The sequence below is a fragment of the Petromyzon marinus genome, chromosome 42, assembly GCF_048934315.1.
Source record: "Petromyzon marinus isolate PM22_M1 ecotype Great Lakes invasive population chromosome 42, UKy_Petmar_22M1.pri1.0, whole genome shotgun sequence".
Lineage (NCBI taxonomy): Eukaryota > Metazoa > Chordata > Hyperoartia > Petromyzontiformes > Petromyzontidae > Petromyzon > Petromyzon marinus.
The window spans coordinates 11,805,373-11,828,938 of NC_133708.1; the positions used below are offsets into that span (position 1 = coordinate 11,805,373).

General features: G+C 46.9%; 1 protein-coding gene and 1 long non-coding RNA gene across 2 annotated transcripts in view; one reads left to right on the plus strand and one right to left on the minus strand.

Moving 5' to 3' along the window:
- Positions 1-23,566, plus strand: part of LOC116951227 (uncharacterized) — a 30,769-nt gene that overhangs the window by 2,026 nt on the left and 5,177 nt on the right. The window contains exons 2-14 of the mRNA XM_076073529.1: positions 1,100-1,179; positions 5,321-5,432; positions 8,307-8,476; positions 9,799-9,872; positions 14,191-14,267; positions 15,046-15,129; positions 15,781-15,851; positions 17,808-17,885; positions 18,591-18,651; positions 18,941-19,028; positions 20,312-20,647; positions 21,276-21,352; positions 22,526-22,660. Coding sequence (XP_075929644.1) covers positions 1,100-1,179; positions 5,321-5,432; positions 8,307-8,476; positions 9,799-9,872; positions 14,191-14,267; positions 15,046-15,129; positions 15,781-15,851; positions 17,808-17,885; positions 18,591-18,651; positions 18,941-19,028; positions 20,312-20,647; positions 21,276-21,352; positions 22,526-22,660 — 1,443 coding nt within the window. The remainder of the gene's footprint in view (positions 1-1,099; positions 1,180-5,320; positions 5,433-8,306; positions 8,477-9,798; positions 9,873-14,190; positions 14,268-15,045; positions 15,130-15,780; positions 15,852-17,807; positions 17,886-18,590; positions 18,652-18,940; positions 19,029-20,311; positions 20,648-21,275; positions 21,353-22,525; positions 22,661-23,566) is intronic.
- LOC142930617 (uncharacterized) lies at positions 7,219-22,566 on the minus strand. Its single transcript, XR_012946574.1, has 4 exons — positions 22,437-22,566; positions 20,291-20,637; positions 10,196-10,351; positions 7,219-8,838 (listed from the first exon to the last, which is right to left on the minus strand). It is a non-coding gene; the product is annotated as an uncharacterized LOC142930617 (long non-coding RNA).

Below are 23,566 nucleotides of genomic sequence, written 5' to 3' on the forward strand. Positions count from 1 at the left end.
AGTAATCGGTTGACTTTCCATGCACGTTTGCAAGTCACATGGGCACTGAGTCACTGACACAAGTTGAGCAGCTGCCGATAACCGACCCGTGGCTAGCATAAACAACTTGCATCTCTAATGCACCCGTAAACGTATCACACTACATATTAGCAGAGAAATACGAAAGGCGGTAACGCGAGTGAATAGGAGGAACCGAGAAAGGGAAGGGTGAGAAAAAGAAGCAAATTAAAGGAGGGAATCTGAAAACCATCAAATCGAGAATAAAAATATAGATTACCAGATATATCTGTCTGTCATTACCTTCCAAATGCCACTTTACAACTAGCTCGAATAACCCTGCTATTACGAACTCCCTAAAATGAGATATTGTAATGCATTTAACGTTGCAACTTTAATGTTGATAAATAAAAACTAATGAACTTTTCAAAGACAAAGGGGGAGTTGGGTGGTGGGGGGACGCATGTCACTTAACGCACGCGAGAAATCCACACTTGGCGTGAATTCATTAAAAAGCAGCAACACAATTCACCGAAGCCAGGAGCTGGAAAGAAGAGGCTCCGAATTCTGTCCACGTACAAGGGAACGGAAAAGTTTTTATATATAAAAAGGGTGTCCCCAAAATCACGGTTTAATATGGGAGCCCATTTCAATGATAATTTTCGCAAGCACGGGTGAGTGATAACATGCTGCCCTTCAAGGTAAATCTGAGCGTTACCTGTATCGAAATAAATCAGCGATATCGCCTTCACGCATCCATCCATTCTGCACAATGCATCTCGTACACAACCAGCGAGCGGCATTGATTTCAAGACGAGAAAACTCTGTCTCATCCCCAGAGTCAGACTCGCTGGAATCAATGCTCGTGAAGTGCCGATTTGACTTGGCAACAACCTTCTATTCACACAATGGGGTGGGGGGGGGGTCCCTAGTTGGATGCAATATTATATCGCGATTCAGTCTCAAAATAAATCACGTGCGTCGTTGCGGAGAATATGAAGGGCTAAGAAAATAAGCCGATATATTTACATATCTTCACGTAATTTTTTTTTTTACAAAATGCAAAACATTTATTCCCTGCCTGGTTTGTGCTTCCTCGTAGCTGGGGGCCCTGCAGAGATTTCGCCGGGCAGCGAGAGTCGTGGTGCTCCTGCGTCGCCTCCTAAGGGCCCACTCGCTCACGTGAGTGGTGGGCACAACGGGAAGCTGGCACCATCGCCGTACCCACGGCTCCTCGCAACGGCTGTAACGATGCCAGCAGTTCCTTCCTACTGACCTATTTGTATCAATGTTTTGTTCGGCTCATCTGATGACGCACGGCTTAATAATAGGGTTTCTCCTCTTTTTTTCTGGCAACAAAACTGAAACCTTTTTACAAGGATTCATGTCTGCATTAACCACAATACCTGCAGTCAAAATGCAAACAAAAAACATACTATGATAATATATGCATTGTCCTTGAAACTGATTGGTCCACACCAAGGGACGGCTTTCTTTTGAGCCTCGACCCTTTGGTACTGGCAAAGGAGGTCTAATGATGTAGAGACGCACGTCTTGTTGGCGAACCATCGAGCGGCGATGCGGTCACCGCGTCGCGCGCTTTCAGATGCGCTTCTGCGGCCGTCTGGAACGCTCTTCATTGCGATGTTAGGAAGCCACTGTCGCTATGCACTGTTAAAGCTAGATTAAAAACGAACTTCTTTAGAACTGATTTTTTTCGTTTAGTTTGTTCTCCTTCCTCCACACCTCCGATTGGCGCGGTTAGCTACGTAGGGTGCAAACGAAGATCAACATACATACGGATCTCGAGTATATATTTAATGACGTAAGATTTAACACTAGTATATAATATAAATAATATATGTTAGTGATGCTATAATGCTATTAGACCGTAGCATTTTGATCAATTAGAAAATGTGTTAGATGTACCCTAAATATGTCGACAAAAATATACAAAATGCAATATTTAATTTGAGGGACTTTAAAAAATGTATCAATGTGTACTCTAACACATTGTCACTGTATCAGTAGTGTACTTGTATTTAACACCGAGAAATATTCAGAGTTATTTTATATACACCCCTTTGATTTGCACTGTCACGTTATGTTTACAGTATGAAGATAGTTTTAATCAATGTAATGTCTGCACTGAAGTTTTAATGCGAGACAAGTTGCTTTGGAATGTTAGTGGCTTTGGCGTGCATTTGCGCCCGTGCTAAATTGGTCTCTTAAAATCCGATTTCTAATCGGATCAGGGTGCACACGTGGACAAAGTAAGGGTAGGGGGGCGAGCGGGAGCTCTCACACGCGCGGGTTTAATAAAAACCCAGCGAGAAACGTTCCCAGCTACTCTCCCCGACGTTGAGTGGGAGGGCACAAGACAAAGATCCCCCATATAGCCTTAACAGACTGTTGGGGCAAGTGCTTGTTAGCGAGTAGCACCTTGTGAAAGGCCGGCACGGTACACAAGGGGGTGGTGGGTGGCCGTCACCACGCCCGACCGCCTTTGTCTCCCCAGTGGCGATGTTTTAACACACCGAACCAGGTATTAAATTGAGGCTGAGTCGACCTGGGGGACACCCAGGACCGGTTCAGACAATCGTCACCTGGTGTTGGTGGCCGTGAGCGGGAATCGAACTCGGGTAGCCGGGTTCGCAGCGCAGAGGGGTTAACCGTGACACTACCGCTCGCAATGGCACAGAAACACCACGCACACGCTTGCGAATCCGCCCAATCTGGACAGCTGTAAGGGACAAAAGAGAAGGGCTTCATAGCTCATCGGGATTCCTCCGGTCTAAAACAAAGATTCTGATTCAGATTTTTTTTTTTCCCCGCGGTTGTTCTTAGAGCAGGGGTGGCCAGAATTATTCCGTTCTGGTGGATCTCAATGTGCGTCCCTGGGCGATCCACCAGAAATCTGTCGGCACCACTCACGCGGACGGGATGAACCCTGTAATTAATATACTGACTCTCCATCTCTCCTGTACCCCGCTCGCGGCGAGCAAATCTCCTCGAGAGTGGCATCTGTCTCCTGAAACACGTATATTGCCTTGCCATTCGCAAGAAAATTATTGACGATAATATAGACATACCAAGTACAGCACTCGCGCAAGTTATTGGTAGAAGTTAGTACGTTTGTAATGTACGCATTGTTACGTGTGATATGTTTTTTATTTTCCATCAGCCTTAACGAAACATGTCATGTGCTTAGGGTTAGCGTTTGTTCCGATTTGTACAGATAATCCACAGCAAAAAATGTTTTTTTGCGATCCACGTATCGGCCCCATTGTTTTTAGAGCCACCGTGTATATCCTGAACAAAAACAAAGATCCCCCATATAGCCTTAACAGACTGTAGGGGCAAGTGCTGTTAGCGAGCACCTTTGAAGGCCGGAACGGTACACGAGGGGGTGGGTGGCCAGCACCACGCCCGACCGCCTTTGTCTCCCTAGTGGCAATGTTTACACACCGCACCAGGTACTCATTTTAGGCTGAGTCGACCTAGGGGAGGCCCGGGACCGGTTCAGATAATCGTCACTGGTGTTGGCCGTGAGCGGGAATCGAACCCGGGTCGCCAGGTTCATAGCGCAGCGCGCTAACCGCTACACTACCGCTCCCCACATCCTGAACACACACACACACAACTCCCTCTCTCTTAAATTTTAACTCTCTCTTTCCTTTCATTCCTCGCTCAGCGAAACCCACAAAAAACACGACACGAAGTTTTTATTTTTTTATGACAGTGGGCTGAACGAACGCCCAATGACACCAGCATGCCAAGCGGCCAGCATCTAAGAGCGCTGCTGCAGTTGTGGAAGTTAATGTTTTCTCGCGTCGAGCGAGGTGAACAGAACTTGGGGCGGAGGGGAGGGGGATGCGAGTGGAGGGAATTTTCGAGTCGAGCGGTGCGAGGGAAGACTCAGAAAGGGTCCACGTGACCTGCAGGGTGCAAGTTGAACAGTGGCGTGGGATGAGGGGGAAGAGACGAAATATTCCGGTAGGCAAAGTCCTCGAAGCAAACGAGTTTACATTCGATGGAATGATCAACGATGGTGGTTAGAGATAGACGAGTGATGAGGAAGCGACTAACTGCTGGTGCACCTCCTCGGGGAGATGTATGATCCTATGGACAAACTGCCAGACTCGGGAGGCTAAACCCATAAATAATTTCTAACGTAAAAAAAACACCGAAACGTGTTGGTAGCGGTGTAGTCACAAATATCCGAAACAAATTCCCACATGTATTATTATTATTGTTCACGCTGTCGTACTACAGCACACAACTTATGAAACCTGCGGACGTGTCAGGAGAAGTCACATTTTCAAAGTAAAAAGCAGCGAGATATTATGCAACCCGCAACCAACAGGTCAATCTCAGCTCTCTCGAACCAAAGAACGGCCACAAGCAGTAGCCTTCGTATGTGGCTGTAAGTGTGCACAAATTAAGGAACTTGATGGCTCAAAGCTGGTATGGAAACATCCGAAAAAGGATTGGACCATATCGTGTGACCGACCAATATGCAAAGAGGAACTTTAACTCTGCGAGAATAAAAGAACACTTTCGCGGGTCGTATTTACACAATTAGCTTCGATCACACTCAACTTGATCTGACTTTAAAATATCTGGAAATTCTAGCCGAACCATTCAGCTTGCGACCATTAATTCGGGTAATGTACTGCCCATTTGTATCACCGTAATTTGATCAGCAGCTAATTCTAATTGCCATTGTGCCACCTCCAAAACCATTTCCGTACTATTAATTACCCTATCACTCGGGTAATTATACCCTCCAAGAAAGTAAGACGCGTCTCGAACGTGTGCCCAATTTCAAACTTGGTCACGCACGCACTCAACTTTCGTTCAAGGAAGAAAAATGTGCTGCTTATAATCCAGATACGGCATTGTGTGTATGCTCAACTTCTTTCGCACCGTATGTAGCCAACCATGCTAATCAAAAGTGCGGGGGGAAGGACAAACTAAACGTTGCCGATATTACCAACACCTACCAGCTTGACAATAGGTTGGTGTTTCAACAAGATAGTACGGCCACGAATATGTACGTTAGCCTATCGAGGCAGGCTCACCTCATATGCGCGGAGTATAAACTACCTCTCGATCAACGCAGCCTACAAACGAGTAACCGTACTTGCTGCGGCGTGGTCAACATCGGCAAACTGCGAGATGAGGGCGAGCGGGCTGGCGAGCTTGGCGAGTTTCTGGCCAAACCGCCCCCTTGGAGTCGCGTGTGCCGCTCGCGATCTGCACTCAAGGTCTACCACACACACAGGGGTGTGACGTTCCCTTTGTGCCGCGTGCCGGACAGGGCTCCGCGTGGCTACACCGTGGAGAGGGGAATCGCCGCGGACTCCGGCGCAGAGCGAGGCGATGGGGCCGACATTCTCTTTGACGTCTCCACGTTCAAGGCAAAGCAGCAGGTGCGGTTGGATTCACGACGGCTGCTCGTAGTCTGTGGGCCCAGACCAAGATAGTGCACTTGTTGGTACCACCTAAGCTGGCAACACTTCAGAGGAACGAATATATTTGACGACGACAGCTAAGAGCCCACCGAGCTATGAGCTCTGATTCCAGAGGCAACCTGGCCGTGCATGATGACAACTCATCGAAATGGCGTATATCACCATCCACACGTGGGAATTTATAGTAGCAGATGCATAATCCGAACACGTTCCTAAACGTGGAGGGTACAACCGGAGGAGCCCGAGATGTCCACGCGACCACGGGGATAACTTTAAAACTCCAAATTTACAGGCGACATCAAATCCGGGACCTCCTGCGTACCAGGCGAGGGGGATAACGTCTTCGCCACTGCGGTGCCCTAATAACAAGAGACTCATGCAATAACCTTACTTAATAGGTATGTAAATCACATAATCCACGAACACACAAGCCACGTACATAAACTGGTATCACTGAATATAGTAGTTAATACGTCCATAATATAGGGGGGGGTTTGGGGGGGGGGTTATATCGCGTAAATATAAATGTGTCGTTAAACCCGCCACCACCCGACACAGCCAATTGGACAAACCTTACTAATTGCCTGTATCGGGTGGTGTCGGGTTTCACGACACTTATATTTATGTTCTCTAACCCAAAACACCTCTAGAATGTATGATATTGGTCGCGAAATCCTACATATTTAATACGTCCAGCGGTGTCACATTTAGCTCTGGCCCATGGGCTTCAATGATCACGTTGCAAAACAGCACTGCGTGAGCTGGTGTGTTGCTGTTGTACTTTATTTCTATTTGACCAGGTGCGGCCCACTGAGCTACATAGCTCTTCTTCAGAAGAGACCTGCCCACAAACGATAGCTCAACGAAGCGGCGTATGATGTACAGATGTATCGCGGTCAAACAGTCTCAACGCAATTTTCTAACATGTGGAAGGGAAATCCCTGAGAAAAAAAAATAATCACGTGACCACAGGGAAACCATGCAAACTCCACGGCCTCATGTATACCAGGCGAGGTAGTTAACATCTCGGCCAGGTAGTTAACGTCTCGTTGTTAGTGTTCTTGTCGTTGGGCACTTGGTGGTGCTTGGGTGTGGTGCGGGAAGTCGAGTGTTGTTGTTGTGGAGACTCTAGACTCTAGAGTCTAGATGCTAAGGAGTCTCTCTGCGCGAACGAGCAATCGGACAGCACTCATTTGCTGTTGACAGCCCTTGGCCAGGAGTGGAAATTCCACACTCTCGTAGCAGGGGCCAGGTCAGTCGATGGATATGCCACTGTTAGTTTCCCACAACTTCATATTTCATATTCTTAGTTCTTTCGGTAAAGTCACGTTGAAGGGAAACAATAAAATAATAATATATATAAAACAATAAAAATTCTCACGACGTTTCGACCATAACACAAACGGTCGTCATCAGGTGTGTCGGTTTGCATGATGACGACCGTTTGTGTTATGGTCGAAACGTCGTGAGAATTTTTATTGTTTTATATATATATATTATTTTATTATTTCCCTTCAACGTGACTTTACCGAAAGAACTAAGAATATGAATTACTGCAGTCACGAAAGCTTTAAATCAAAATTTAACTTCATATTTGTTCTTGGCTTGTAATTTACTGTTGTGGGCGCCATACGTTGTCGCTGCTGTTGGAGTTGTACTTATTGGTGTAGTTGCTGCTATTGTTTGTAGCCGCTGCTGTGATTTGTTTTGTTGTAGTATACAGGGTGTATGAAAAAGGCGGACCCAATTTCAAAGCAGTTAATTTCACAATGGCAACATGTTACAATTACACAAAAAGTTACAAACGGTTTAATGAGTTATCAAGTTTTACTAACCATTTTTTAAATGCTCTATGTGCCCTCCACCTGCTGTACGGACAACATCGAGACGCTAGTTGAATTCATCCCAAACGTCTCTCAAAGTGTCTTCTTCCACTGAAGTCACCGCTGCTTTGATTCTGTTTTTGAGGTCATCTAGATTAGTCGCTAATGGTGGCACAAAAACTCGGTCTTTGACGTATCCCCACAAGAAAAAGTCGCAGAATGTGGTGATGTCTGGTGATCTTGGGGGCCGAGAGTGTAGCGCCCAGTCTTGGGGTCCCGTGCGACCTATCCAACGTTGAGGCAGTGTTGTCTAGCGAATGACTGAGGCTAGGGGCTGTTTGTGCGCTGGGACAGGCATCGATCGGTAATCATTTGAAACTCTATGCCCCGCCCTCTCTATGCACCGCCCTCTCTATGCCCCACCCTCTCCATGCCCCGCCCTTTCAAGTGGTAAGAGTTTCATTCATGGGCGGTTCGTGGTTGCAGATATATAATAGCGATTTCAAATCGGGTCCATCTTTTTAAACACCCTGTATTGAAGCCGCTGTTGTAGATTTAGTTGATGTCCATAGTTACTATTGTTGTTGAAGTTGCTGTTGTCATTTCCATTGTCGACAGTGTCACTGCATTTGTAAATGTTCATGTCGATGCCATTGTCTTTGACGTTGCTGTGGTCATTGTTGTCGTCATAAACGACGTCATTATCAATACCCCATGAAGTTTGTTTTTGGTTATATCGCGTAAATACAAAAGCGTCTTTAAATCCGCCAAAGTCAATGAGCAAGGTTTGTCACGAAAACGCAAACGTGCCAATTAGTTACCGCCTCAGCACACCGCTGTTTTTCGGAGAGTTCAACCCACAACGGCATTTAAAATCCCGAGCACGACAAACAAACACTAAAACACCGCCCACGTGTTGGAAACGGAATTATCAAAATGTCGTCGACGCTTGCCCTTGCGATCGTTCCCCTTTGCGGTGGCCCTGTTCATTTCCCTTTGTTTGCCGCAGGCCGCGCTGCTGCCGCGCCGCGCTCGCCGCCTGCTCGCCGAGCCGCGCCACGGCGGGCGCACGGACCGCGACGTCCGCCTCCTTGTGTGGGCCCTGCGCCCCGTGCCCGCCCTGCGCAGCCTCTCGGGCGCCCAGCAGCGCCACGTGGCGCGCGCCGCGTGGCTTGCGCGGTCAGTGTGTGCGCGTGACTGTGCGTGGTGCACGCGTGTGTGCGTTCATGCGCGTGACCGTGCGTGGTGCACGTGTGCGTTCATGCGCGTGTGGTGCGTGGTGCACGTGTGCGTTCATGCGCGTGTGGTGCGTGGTGCACGCGTGTGTGCGCGTGACTGTGCGTGGTGCGCGTGTGCGTTCATGCGCGTGTGGTGCGTGGTGCTCGCGTGCGTTCATGCACGTGACCGTGCGTGGTGCACGCGTGTGTGCGCGTGACCGTGCGTGTGTGCGTGTGACCGTGCGTTCATGCGCGTGCGGTGCGCGCACGGCCCGGGTACGGTGCGCCGCCTGGCTCGTGCGGTCGTTTGCGGCAAAGTCGCTTCTGAAAAAATATTTAAAAAAAAAACGAAAAAATACAACACCACGTTCGTCAATAACGCCTTAAAAAAAGGAAAATATGTATCACGCACAATTTTTTTAGGCAATCACCAATCTATATGTGTGCTCTGAAGTGTCACTGCCCGAAACGTCACCTATTGTATATATATATTTTTTTTTTCCTCTTAATGCCACAATGTTATTGCCGAATGTGTTTAGTTCTTTTTAAAATGAGCTACATGGAGATATTTTCCGGAGCTCAGCCCTAGTTTAAATTAATCACTGACCATTTTATTTCGACAATTTAAACCATGCCCCCAAAGTGTATAAAGCGGGTTCCCACCGTGTCAAAGGTAAGCCGTCCCCATATATGAGCTCCTGAAGGCACAAGACAGGACCGAATATTGATGACTTTACTGTGCTTAAGAGTTCCAATACGAAAACTCATCCACAGGTTTTCTTTCTCTGTTTTAGTGCCACCTGATGGGATGGCCACATTTCCAGGGTTTTGAGCTGGTGATCTAGACCAGGCTGAGAACCTTGGACATCCAAATTGGTGGTCACATGACATGCATGCAAGGCATGTTGGGAGATGTGCCTCCCTGCTCTTTGCGTGTTGTTATTTACATTTGTTTCTAATCCACACGCACTTACCTGTTGCGATTGGGTTTCTCATAATTTACAGATAGCGCTGGATATCAATGAGAGTGCCTCTCCCATTTATATAAATGGCACCTGTCATGGGAATGTGGAATTTCCTCCACTGGCTCGAGGTTGTCATTGGAGATGAGCCTTCAGCAGTGTAGATGTTATATACTTTTTTGTTCCCCCAAAGTCCTGGATTTGGGTGTCTTTCAAGATGCCAATGCCCAATATCAATGTACTTAGCCAGCAACTCTAATGTCCTGAGTTCAATCCTCGGGTCTGGATGTCTGGTGTGCTGTTTCGTTTACAAAAAAATCAGGTACCCATCCAAGCGAGTTCTGGTGCAACAAGGACAGATGCCACAAATATTCTACATTTGCCTCTCTGGATCAGGTAAGCAATGGCGTATATTGAAGAGTATTTCGACATGATTGAGCCAGCAAAGCCTCACCGAAACTTAAGACTCATTGTCCAGGAGGGTCGTACTTAAGATGTTTGGTCAGTGTTAAGTTGGCAGAGGGGGAAAAAATACTGACGCTGTACAGTTTTGACAACCTACTTGTCCCACTGCCTTTTCACGGTGAAAATAAACACTGCATTCATAGACTCGAGCACAGCAATAAACGGCAGTGCTCAATCCTTTTCCAGAAGCCCCTCTAGCCCCCTCCGCCCAGCCCCATTCGCGACAAAATTGTAGCCGTGCCACTACCACTCACTTGTTTCCTGTTGAAAATGTGTCGCTTGCAACAGTTCAGTGACGTGAGCGGCGCACGTTCAGAATGCATCCCGCACGTTGTCCATGGCACAGACCGTCCTTCATCCCTTGGGGGGTGGTGGGACCACTTGGGTTGAGGACCGCTATGCTGAAGCGTCTATTGATAGCGACAAAAAACGGCAAAGGCACAGCTTTAATTACAAGCTGTTGGATAAATAAATCCACCCTCGCGCCCCCCCCCCTCCTTCGTCTTAAGGAAACAAGCGAGCAGGACTTCTTTTTCCAGAGCTTTCCCCGGAAAGTTTACGCGTGGCTTGAAGCGGCACGGTCAAACAGCCATCGTGGCTTAAACAAGCTTTCCATCACCCGTTCGTTGCCTTTCGAGAGGGTGTTTTTGTGTGTGTGTATGTGTGCGCGCGCGCGTCTCGCTGTGTATTTATTGTCGGCGTTGTTTGCTTCGTCAAAACAACGCGCGACCCCCCACGCCGGCATGGCAACGTGTATATATTTACAGTGAGGGAAGAAACGTATTTGATCCCCTACTGATTTTGTACGTTTGCCCACTGACAAAGAAATGATCAGTCTATAATTTTAATGGTAGATTTATTTGAAGAGGGAGAGACAGAATAACAAAAAAATCCAGAAAATCGCATGTCAAAAATGTTATAACTTGATTTGCATTTTAATGAGGGAAATAAGTATTTGACCCCTCTGCAAAACATGACTTAGTACTTGGTGGCAAAACCCTTGTTGGCAATCACAGAGGTCAGACGTTTCTTGTAGTTGGCCACCAGGTTTGCACACATCTCAGGAGGGATTTTGTCCCACTCCTCTTTGCAGATCTTCTCCAAGTCATTAAGGTTTCGAGGCTGACGTTTGGCAACTCGAACCTTCAGCTCCCTCCACAGATTTTCTATGGGATTAAGGTCTGGAGACTGGCTAGGCCACTCCAGGACCTTAATGTGCTTCTTCTTGAGCCACTCCTTTGTAGCCTTGGCCGTGTGTTTTGGGTCATTGTCATGCTGGAATACCCATCCACGACCCATTTTCAATGCCCTGGCTGAGGGAAGGAGGTTCTTACCCAAGATTTGATGGTACATGGCCCCGTCCATCATCCCTTTGATGCGGTGAAGTTGTCCTGTCCCCTTAGCAGAAAAACACCCCCAAGCATAATGTTTCCACCTCCATGTTTGACGGTGGGGATGGTGTTCTTGGGGTCATAGGCAGCATTCCTCCTCCTCCAAACACGGCGAGTTGAGTTGATGCCAAAGAGCTCAATTTTGGTCTCATCTGACCACAACACTTTTACCCAGTTGTCCTCTGAATCATTCAGATGTTAATTGGCAAACTTCATACGGGCATGTATATGTGCTTTCTTGAGCAGGGGGACCTTGCGGGCACTGCAGGATTTCAGTCCTTCACGGCGTAGTGTGTTACCAATTGTTTTCTTGGTGACTATGGTCTCAGCTGCCTTGAGATCATTGACAAGATCCTCCCGTGTTGTTCTGGGCATATTCCTCACCGTTTTCATGATCATTGCAACTCCACGAGGTGAGATCTTGCATGGAGCCCCAGGCCGAGGGAGATTGACAGTTCTTTCGTGTTTCTTCCATTTGCGAATAATTGCACCAACTGTTGTCACCTTCTCACCAAGCTGCTTGGCAATGGTCTTGTAGCCCATTCCAGCCTTGTGTAGGTCTCCAATCTTGTCCCTGACATCCTTGGAGAGCTCTTTGGTCTTGGGCATGGTGGAGACTTTGGAATCTGATTGATTGATTGCTTCTGTGGACAGGCGCCTTTTATACAGGTAACAAGCTGAGATTAGGAGCACTCCCTTTAAGAGTGTGCTCCTAATCTCAGCTCGTTACCTGTATAAAAGACACCTGCGAGCCAGACATCTTTCTGATTGAGAGGGGGTCAAATACTTATTTCCCTCATTAAAATGCAAATCAATTTATAAAATTTTTGACATGCGTTTTTCTGGATTCTGTTGTTGTTATTCTGTCGCTCACTGTTCAAATCAACCTACCATTAAAATTATAGACTGATCATTGCTTTGTCAGTGGGCAAACGTACAAAATCAGCAGGGGATCAAATACTTTTTTTCCCTCACTGTATATATACGTGAGTTTCCAGCGAGGTTTGCACGTGGATTTTTCTCTCTTTTTGGCAGAACAAAAACAAACCCACACTCGACGCGCGCGGTCGCAGATTCCGATCTAAGAACAACAGCGCGTCTGTTCAACACGTAGGCTTTCGCGACCTTAATATTATCCATAATATTACGAACAGCGCGTATGTTGGCTACCGTGCTGTGGCGTTTGTCCCTTGCTTGTCCACAAACTTAAACCGGCAGCCCACTCACCATCGACACGGGAGGGCCACGCATCGTTTACTCGGGACTGCCGTCAAGGCCATCTTGTTTACGGTCAGCCGATCGGCAGATCGTGCATTGTGGGGATGAGGCTTGGGTAAGTCCCACCCCCTCCCAATATCATCATCATCATCATGAAGGGCCGTATATGTTAGTCGTAACTCGGCTCTAGCTCAGCGCGGTCTTGGGCCACTGCTCGGTTGCTTCCGAAGGCTTAGAGGCGGCTCCATGGGTGGGAGCGTGGCTCGGAAACGGCTCAATTGAGCCAGAGCCAAGCCTGAATCGAGCTGCGCTTAAGCATACAGCCCTAAAAGTGTCACTGCGGATCATGTTTAATTCACAAACTAAATTAGGCACGTCATGACAACTCTGTTGCACATTTGTCTCAACATAAATCGTTTGCGTCTTACGTATTTTAACACTCAGCCGTGCAGCCTTCTGGTTTATACATGTTTTCAGCAGCATTGCTTTAAAACAAGCAAACTCTGGACTGGTTTCGACATTCAGTGTCTCATTAGCAGAGTCAGGTTTGCTTATGTATACATATATTCATGTATGCATATATTTATGTATACATATATTTATGTATGCATATATTTACACAACACAACACAACATGGTCACCACCTCTGTCAATGCCACCGCCCTAGAGGAGGAATACATATTTGATAGGCAACGTTTCGGGCAAGGTCTCATTTTTATAGCACCTACGTGAAGGGCCATTGCCTGAAACGTCGGCTATCAAATATTGTCCTTTCAAATGGCGACACATTAGTGTCTTTATCGGCGAAGTTGTTGCGGTTTTTTTAATGTAAATGACGTAACTATAAACATCTATCGCAAACGTCGGCTCAGTTTGTTGTTTTTTCCCCCCACTGCTGCACGTTTGTTGCCAAGGCTTTGTGCGTGGTTGTGCATAGAAAGAGTTCATTGCGTCAGTCCATCTTCAAATGAGCATTCAAGGAGGAGGACACGGGGAATGGGTGATTCACGCGCCTAAGCAAACGAAGCCAACAGTCCCTTTTGAAAATAAAAGTTCCGGCTCAATGCACTGTTTATTAAAGATCGCCCAGGGGAGATAAATGTTCTGTGTATGGTGAACACAGACTGATATAGAGAGAGGCAGCCTATTCAGATACACTAAAAACGCATTTGCCGACATGTTTCATTTAATTAAACCAGGCGGCAGTAGACGGATATTAACAGGTTACTAAGTCATCTAAAAAGTCCGTGATTTCCCGTTCAAATAAGCATCGATGGTCATCACGGACTTACTCACTGCCCTGTGATACACACACACCGCCCACTGCTGATAAGATAATGGTCGCTGGTCCAATATTAATCGAATTGCTGCCAGGAAATGGAACACATCCTAGGGGACTTGCACCGCGAGACGATGACGCAATGAAATCAGCGAGTTTCTACCGCGGCTGCCGGGTGGATTGCTACAGCTTCAGGGCCATGAGAGGTGACAGCAGCTTGGAAAAAGCCTTCATCCAGCAGTGGATTGAGCACGGCCGATGACGACGGCGACTCGCCGCTCTGTTAAACCGCCGTCTACAAGTTGACTTTGTCTCAGGCTACCGGCCGAATGACTCACACACAGCCCCCGTGTGTTTCAGCCATCGTCACCGTGCGTGACTCGGAGACTGGTGTCGTGAGACCCGTCTGGTTCCTGAGCCAAGGAGACAAGTTCGGGGTGAGTGTCAGAATCAATAATAATAATAAATGTTCTCACTTTGCAATTCAGTGGTTGTTCTATGGATTTACTAGCCCCCCCCCCCCCGCCATTTAAATGTGGAATTTCCTCCGCGAGCATAGGGATCTTAAACAGGAGGTTATAGCACTGCCTCAATGCTCATTTGAGCAAAGAAACACACAGACATTGTTTTCATATTTCACTCTGGGATGCTGCCAGTGGTGTAACGGTTGCCAGCTCTAGACTTGTAAGCAAGATCGCCGGGTGATGACGACGTTGCGATCTCAACATCGTCATAGCTTTTTGTTACGTTCTTTGAACCTATCTACGTGACTTTACCGAAAGACCCAAATAATATGAATTCCTGCAATCACAAAATCTTTAGGTCAAGGGTTCACTACAGTTAGTCCATCGGCAGGTCACGGTGTGATGGGTTTAAACCGTGGCCACCGGTACCTCTTCCAAGATGACTGGCTGGCATGGGAGAGTAGGCCAAAATACCCTCAAGGCGGACTCCGTGGAGTCCCATCTAGTGGAGGCCCCTTCCACCAACAGAGGCATTAGCAAGCAATTGGAGGGCAGCTCCTTTCACTGTTACCACATAACGTAGCCCCACAATGCCAAAATCCATTTCGCTCTTGTGTACTGGCCAATTAAGCGGATCGCTCCGGCAACACGGTGGCCAGCCTCTCAGTTGTGCAGCAGCCTCGCACTGCATTTAGCAGCGGATTGAATAGAGACAATAATGTTGTCATTTATTTTGGTTCGTTTGTTCCAGGAAAAGGAAATCGTGGGTGGCTTAAATTGGCAGTGCACGGTGATCATCGAGGAGAGTGCTGAGTTTCTGTGCCTCTTCAAGGAGGTGGGTCGTTAAACACAAAGAGGCATAACCAGTGCAGTTGTTTTCGTAATTGCAATAACGCTCATCTATCTAAACAACCACAGCCTCACCGAGTCCAGATATGCATCTTCAGGAGGCCCCTGCATTGAATTATTTGGCGAATTGCTTTGCAATCAAGCTGGGAATTATTCATGCCCAAGCCGTACCACGTGGCGTTACAATAATTATCGTAACGATAATCCAATAGGAACACCGCTTTACGTGGATATTCTTTCGCGTCGTGCATAGACAACCGTGCTCAAATCGGAGGCACGGGGGAAGGACAAATTAAAAACACGAAAAAGCAGTTCTAAAGAAATAACTTTTCAATCTAAATTTAAAAAGGTGGATAGCTCCAGTGGCTTCCTAATAATTGGAAGGAAGAGCGTTCCAGACGGCCACGGAAGCGCATGTTAAATAGCGTGCGACGCGTCGACCTTCTCACTTGACAACTCTACTCTGGATCCGTTATTTCTTTCTCCCGCTGTTGATGAAAAAAATCTAAAATGAAAAACTTTAATAAACGTGTGATGGGTGTCCCCTTGGGAGGTGACAATATTGAGATTGCTCGTTGAAACGTCGCCCTCCCTCCCCCCAAATAACCTGCTTGTTGCGATTGTTCGCCGCACTTAGGACTTCGAGAAGATCTTCCTGTCGGGCTCCAGCCGCACTGTGAGCGATCCAGATCAGCACGCCTTCCTCAGGTCAGAATCAGAATGTATTTTCATGGTGATCCTTGCCTAATGCCTGACACTCTGTACGCTGTGTGTAAAGCTGGATAGGTTGCGGATTTTCATGGAATGAAAAATAAAAAACATGTTTTCTATGAAAGTCAATTTACACCAAATCTGATATATAGAGAAATGTTGAATTCATTAAGTTCAATACAATCTTTACATTTTAGTCTTTTTCATTAAATTTCATTTTTAGTAAGCTGTCATATGATGGGCAATTACACTAGTTTATTTAACGCTGGGAGGAATCCAATCAGCTATAAAAAGCTATTTTCACAGATGTCCAGTGGGGGCAAGCAAGAACGTTACAAACAATTCAAAAACATGATTGGAGTGCAAAGTACACGGTTATCAAAAGGTGCGCAGTAGCCGAGCCCACATCCCTCAATAAACGCCGCGGCCGTGAATTTTTTTTTTATATACATTAGACGACGTTTCAGCCAATGGCCCTTCTCCACAGCACAAGTTTCCCGTGCTTGTGCACCACCTGCCACCGTGGCATCGTCAAATAACCATCATAGCGTGGCAACTATTGTGCATGTGTCATGATTCATATCAAGGTTTTAGTTTTTTTGGGTTCGATCGGGTAAGTATAAGCGTGCCGTTAACCCACCACCACCCGACACAGCCAATTAGTAAGGTTTGTCACCTAAACAAAAAGTGCCAATCGCCTATTATTTCAGCACATCGGTTGTGTTGGAGAGTAAAACCACAACATTCATAATTTGAGTACCGTAAAGTTTCACTGGCGATCACAACCAGTTTAACGACACATTTATATTTCACACGATCCAAGCAAAAAATAACCTCTATGGATGAGATTGGTCGCGAAAGCCTACAGGTAATGACGACTCTTCCGCACACAGCCACCCCCCCAAAAAAAACTGCTTACAATTGATAAAGCGCTCTAAAAATAGAACGCGTTTGCAAAAGCTGTGGCAGCAGAAGATGGCAGGAACCACGTGAAAGCGAAAGTGCCGCACAAATCTGGACAGGCAAGTTCAAAGCTGCCCTTCAATAGCGCTGCTCAACATGGGCCATCAAACACAGCATACAAAGTAAAAAAAAAATTGTCATGGCACTGGTTTTATATTGTTTTACTATTGGTTGCATCACGTTAACCATTTTACTACATAGGAATAAAGAGAACCACACTGATTCCAAGACACATACAATTTGCATGTGTCATGATCTTAAAAATGCAATGCATGATTCAATGCATCAATGACACCGCCTGTGCCAAACGTTTTGTACGTATGCTGAACTTCTTTAGCACTCCATAATAGAGGTTTTTGGGTTAGATCGCGTAAATATATGAATGTGTCGTTAAAACCCGCCACCACCCGACAAAGCCAACTCGTAAGGGTTGTCACGTAAACAGAACGTGCCAATTCGTCACTAGTACAGCACACCGGTGTGTTGGAGAGCCAAGCCACAACATTTACAATCAGAGTACGACGTTTCGCCAGTAATTACAACCAGCTTCATCAGGCGACAGCCAGGTTTGTGGAGAATCCTTACTGTTTCGTTCCTTATATAGAGGCGTAGATGTGTTGACCACGCTTCTGCACAATGTGGGTTGGAGGGGGGGGATTACTGACTAACCTCTATGGGGAGGAGACTTTTATTTCGCACTGTAATGTAGCCACCCGCACTAATTGGAGGCGTTTTCCTGAATACAATACTCCCAAGGGCTTAATTTCTCACTGAATATTTCCCCGGGTCTCCGGTAGACTGGAGTAAGTGACACGTGACTAGCAAGCAGCCACAGCCAGGAGGCATACTGGATGGTGGTGTGCCGGGCGGAGAAATATTTTGCGGGTCATCGGCCACCGGATAGATTCCGGCTGGAATTAATGCCTGCGTGACATTTCGCACGCGACCGTACAACGTGGATGGGTTCGTGTGTTTCACTCGTTGCTTTAGCTCCCTCGGATTTCTCAAGGGCTGGCCGATCCACCTCTTGCAAGAGAAACCTGGGAGATGCCTCGTCAGCCACCACAAGTGAGCGACAATATCCACCCGCATCTTGGGACAAAAAAAATAAAACAAAATGAAATCGCTCACCGTGAACAAATGTTGGTGAGACTCAGCGAGTCTTTCCTAGATAAACAAGGGGCATTATTATTATTATAACTATACTGATGTATAATATAAACATTCCCTAAAGGAGTTGCAGCGCTGTAATTATTAATTGCATCTCCCGGCACGGGAGTTGAAACAAACTCTTAATTCTCCTCCAACCTCTTGACCACCCGCGAGAGAGTATAAACGGTTGCACAAGTTACTTGGTCGGGAAGGTCACACCTGGTGGGTCCAAGTGTGGAGGTCCTTCTGCCAGCAATTGTGCAAAGCAATAAATTCCAGGACTGAACGTTTGCCTCAACGTTTACGTTGCCCAAAATCTACCAACGTGTCGGCGCGCTGCGCTGTTAACCCGGTCCGCCCGAGGTCAATTGCTGGCCGTGGCTAACAGTGGAGAGTAACATCAGAACCGGACATGGAGCTGCCCCACCCCACACCAACCCCACACCAAACCGCAAAAACATAAAACACAAAGACGTGAGTGAGGGGAGGTCTTCAATCACTGTTGGATTGAGACTTGCCTGGATGCATTTGGCAAAATAGTTACTTGATATGCCTAAGAATCACCAACATTGCCTGGTGTACTGGACCCCCCCCCCCTCCCCTGCTGTTTATACTAACAAGGAGAGGCACCGTGATTACAAAAGACAGCAGCAAGGAAGACTGGATCTACATTATAAGATCGGTAAGCGTGCCATCGGCATAATTCAAGTTTACACTGGCTTCTGACTGCGTTCGCGTAGTCCGAAACGTGAATTTAATTGTTGTTGACGACCTGGCGATGCCGATGCTGCGGCCGCATTGGCAGCGGGTGCACAATTATAATCAAATAAAATATTTTTTTTTTAAAACACAACCGACGCGCTCGTCAACGGCAGTACGATTGATGAACAGCGGTGTCCTTTTGGCGAACGCGAAATCGATGGGCCGTCGTAATTGAAGCATTAACTCGTCCCCCCTCCCCCCACCCTCAGGGTAGCTGCTCTGTGCTGAAGGAATGCCGGTTAGGAGGAGACGAGGGAGGCATGGAGCTCGTGACCGACTCCTCTCGGCGAGCCCGAGGTTAGCGCCTACGGACGGCTCCACGTCCTTACTCCAGGACAAATGTTTCGCGATACGATCCCGATGAAAATAAAATTAAAATAAACAGCGTCATGACAGGACGATTAATCGCGATACGGGGTTTCCACCCCCCCCCATTCCACTTCGTAAAAAAAAAACGTTTCCCACGTTATTGCATTGTAGCCACTTGTGAGCGTGCGCTGAACATCCTCCAAGTGCGAATTACACTTTACCTGCAAAACAGTTCCTCAGGTGACGGTTCACTTCGGGAGCAATAAGCCAGCCCGTGCGCGAGTCAATCGCTGCAGCTTTACAGTTCACTCTTGCAACAAGCCACCATGTGCTCATCGAGATAAGTTTCTCAAATTAAAGTTTCATCCCCCGAAACAAAAACCAGACTAAGCAGGCCACGTCTCACCCCACCACCGAGTTGCCCTCCAAGTTAATTTAACAATGTCCAAGCAGTGGCCACTCTCTCTCTCTCCGACGCCACCCACATACCATTTGCTTCGTTATCACCAAGGGGTGGGGACGTCTGGACGGTTTATTGCGAGCGAGGCGTAATAAACCAAACCGCGCGACGCTCGCTCGTCTTCTTCTTGTGGATGCGTGACATTCATTGAAGCTGCCCCGGTGGTTTATGTGGTTGGGTTGTGTTGGGAGGTGGGGAAGGGTGGGGAAAAAAATAAAAGAGGCCGCAAATTTTGACCATTTTACAAAAGGCGCCCTAAAAATAGAGCCGGGGAGAATAGGCCGCACGTGCTCGTAAAAAGGCAGAGGCCGTCGGAGCAGCTGACTGCAGAGACAGAATGGAGAGTTCTGCACAAAGCAAGGCGGATGCAGTGTCTGTGGAGTTGACCTTCAGTAAAAACATAAACACCGGCTGCGTTTGCACGCAACATTGTTGGCATGTGGTCGGTCTGGAAAAATGCCAAATAATTTTTTGCCTGGTCGAGCACCAATTGGGTCGAGGCTCAAAAGAAAGCCGTCCCTTGGCGTGGACCAATCAGTTTCAAGGACAATGCATATATTATCATAGTATGTTTTTTGTTTGCATTTTGACTGCAGGATTTGTGGTTAATGCAGACATGAATCCTTGTAAAAAGGTTTCAGTTTTGTTGCCAGAAAAAATGGGAAAAACCCTATTATTACATTTTGGTACTGGCAAAAAGAGGGTCTAATGATGAAATAGCGATGAATTACGAATTCATGGCCGTCCCACAACTAGACTGCTACACCTTTGCTTGGGTCGCAATTTTCACCTTTCGATTGGTCGTCCGCAGGTGCCGAAGAAGGCTGCAAGCGGCAGACTCTCCTCACGTCCAAACACTGCCGCGGGCTCCGTTCAGACGCCAGCGACGCGCCCATCAACAGCCAAAGTCAGAACCGCGAGCACAGTGGCAGGGAAAGCTGCCAGCAGGACGCATCGTCCGGCGAAAGCCTCTGCGGCTATCGAGCAATGTCCGAAAGCCCCGGCGGACTCCATCCCGCACGTGGAACGGCGGCGGCCAAGGAGGTTGATGGGCGAGGAGGGATGAGGAAGATGCCCTCCCCTATGCAGTGCGCCTACCTCCTTCCAGCCATCGCCTCCAAGGACCGCTTGCCGACACTGGACAGAGGTACAACACCGGGGGAGGTGGCTTACACAGTGTGATACAACGCAATACAGGAATAGAGAACTCCTCTTGAACAACAACTTATTTATCCCGTTAAGCCACATTGAGTCTCAATAATCACTGCCAGGAGGGTCCCACCCTGGGATGTTTGGTTTAAAATACAGCAATCCCCCGCTATAAGTTGTCGCACTATGCGTTGTTTCACATTTAGATTGCCATCAATTAGGGAGCATATTTACTTACAAATGTAGAACACCGCATCATGCCACAGTGGTGAGAGGTCGTGGGTTCGATTCAAACTCTGATGCCTGTATATTTGGAGTTTGCATGTTTTCCCGTGATCGCGTGGATTTTTTGTTCAGGTTCTCCGGTTTTCCCCTCCACATTTAGAAACATGCATTCATAGTATTTGTCTGCTCTAAATATCCACATAAGCCACTTCGTTGAGCTATATAGCTCAGTGGGCCTTACCGGGTAAAATTTAAATAGTTAATAGTTTTACAGTAAGTGGTTAATTTAGATAGAAATGTGGGGCTCGTGGCTTTTGATTCGAGTTCCAGCAGATCACGGCTTTTCCGTGTCGCCGATGAATGTCGCCGATGCGCTGTTGCCTGTGTAATGTCGTTGACAGGTCGCAAAGCCCACGAAGAAAAACGCACGAGGACGGTTTTTATCCGAGTGGACACCCTCAACGAAGGACGCGAATTCGTGAGTTCAGCGGCAAAGTTTGACGACCCGGTTCATTATTTGGCTTCGAACAGCCAGACACAGTCACGTGTTGGCCATCACTAAAAAGTAATATTAAAAAAAAAACTTTTTAAAAAACACGCTTTCATGAAATGTACCCTACTAGTAATGGAAGAACTCGACGACTCAAGGAAGTGGCCTCGAAGCTTGCCATAATGTAAGGGGCCGTGGTGATTTACAGCCAACGTCACTTGAGCGTGGACAATTAGACCCAAGCCGAAACATAACATATAAAAAAGAATGTTTAAAAATATTTTGTTTTATTTTTTTTCTGATAGAATATAGTATTGTCATCAGTAAGACATACGTATACCAAGTCTGCAGTCGATACCACATTGGGAAGTGGGTTAAAATTGATTTACAAGATTTGCGTTAATAGAAAGCGTGTAAAAAAACACGTAATGATTTCAGTGCAATGGGCGACTTCACAGAAGATGCAAGACTCCAAAGCAATGTGACCATCTTAAGGCCAGGTAAAGGGTGTCATTTACAACTGGCCCTCAATGTACTTTAGAAAGCACCCACTGAAAACAATGACACGTGGTATTGTCTTTTTTATTTGGAGTATTAATGGTATACACGTAGAACCTCTTTATCACCGCATGTAGCCAACCGTGCTAAACGAATGTGCGCACAGTACAGGGATTAATGCTCCCAAATAATTTAAAAACACAAGCCAAAGTCATGGTGGAAATTCGACATTCCTCGTTTGGGGAGAAGTCTGGTATGTGCTGTCAAAGATCACTCGAGTCATTCGGCTCAAAACACTTGATTTAAAAAAAGCAGTATTGAACATACGTATTCCATGCAAATGGAACTACGGTCACATTTGAATTAATCAATAGATCATACCTTCTTGGACACGCTGTATATGAACGTCAATGAGATGACATTGATGATAATGACGAAAATTGCGATAAGGACAATGATGACGTCAATTATGGCGGCGCTGCTGATGGTAACAACACAAATGCAATTGTTAAATGACAATAATGGCAGTGCTGACGACAATGACGGTGACGATTGCGATAAGCTGAAAACATACCAATGACGTCGGCGACGACGACGGCATTTCATGGGCGACGACAGCGATGACGACGATGGTGACGGAGCGGCGATGGGTGCCGTGCCTAGGGCTTGGTGGACGCGCTGCTGGGAACGCAGAGCGGCTTCGCGCTCGTCAGCGACGGTGCCGAGTGTCTGCTCATCCCACGGCAGCTCTTCCTGCGGCACGCACCCCCGGCCCTGCTGGAGAGGCTCAGGCGCGAGGCGAGTGCCCGTGAATGGGGGGTGAAAATAATCATTCGGCGAATGGGATCACCGGTGGGAAAAAAAAAGCCAACCTATATATATATTTTTTTTTAAAAAATATATATAGGTTCTAAAAGAATATATACAACTATATATAGGGAAAAAAAGCCAACATATATTAAAAAAAACTCGCCAAAAACATGTTGGTGCCAATTCTCACCGCCTCTCCGCTTTGGTCCAATTTCCCACGCCTCCGAATCACTCTGAAGCTTGGAGAACTAAATGGAGTTCAAAATAACTCAAAAACGCCTTGGTGACAGTCCCGAGGCAGAAGATCCCCGGATTTTGATCTGTCACGAAGCTCATGGTCCACCCATGAAATCGGGACCCACCTGTGCGACTGGTCATCTATAAACAGACCGCACAACATAGCGACGTAACACCCGATCTATGCAGACATCGCAGCGATACACTCTGCTGCTGCCGGCGCGGTTATCGGACTTAACCACCTGAATGTGGAATTTAAGTCATTGCTTTGCATGTACGACAGACCGAGTGGGCAAAAACTGCCCGTGTAATTAATACTACATTGTGAATATAATCGCAAAGTAGCCTCCTTAAAATACAGCGAATACATTTCTTATATGAAATAAGTAACAAATTATTCTAAATAAGCTGTGCTCTATTCAATTCAGCCAGTTATATAATGAAGGCAATTATAAATGGGGAATCAAACTACGTGAAAAAAAAAAACATGTAGCAATGACCATCGCAAGCTGCCGCGGGCAATGCACCTGACGTTCGTGTCGTCCCCTACCAACAATACCAATACCGGACATTCGCCACTCACTAACGGCGAGGTCACCACGGCGCCTGTGTCAGCCACATCCCAGAGGGACCAAAGCTGCCTACTTAGCCGACCGA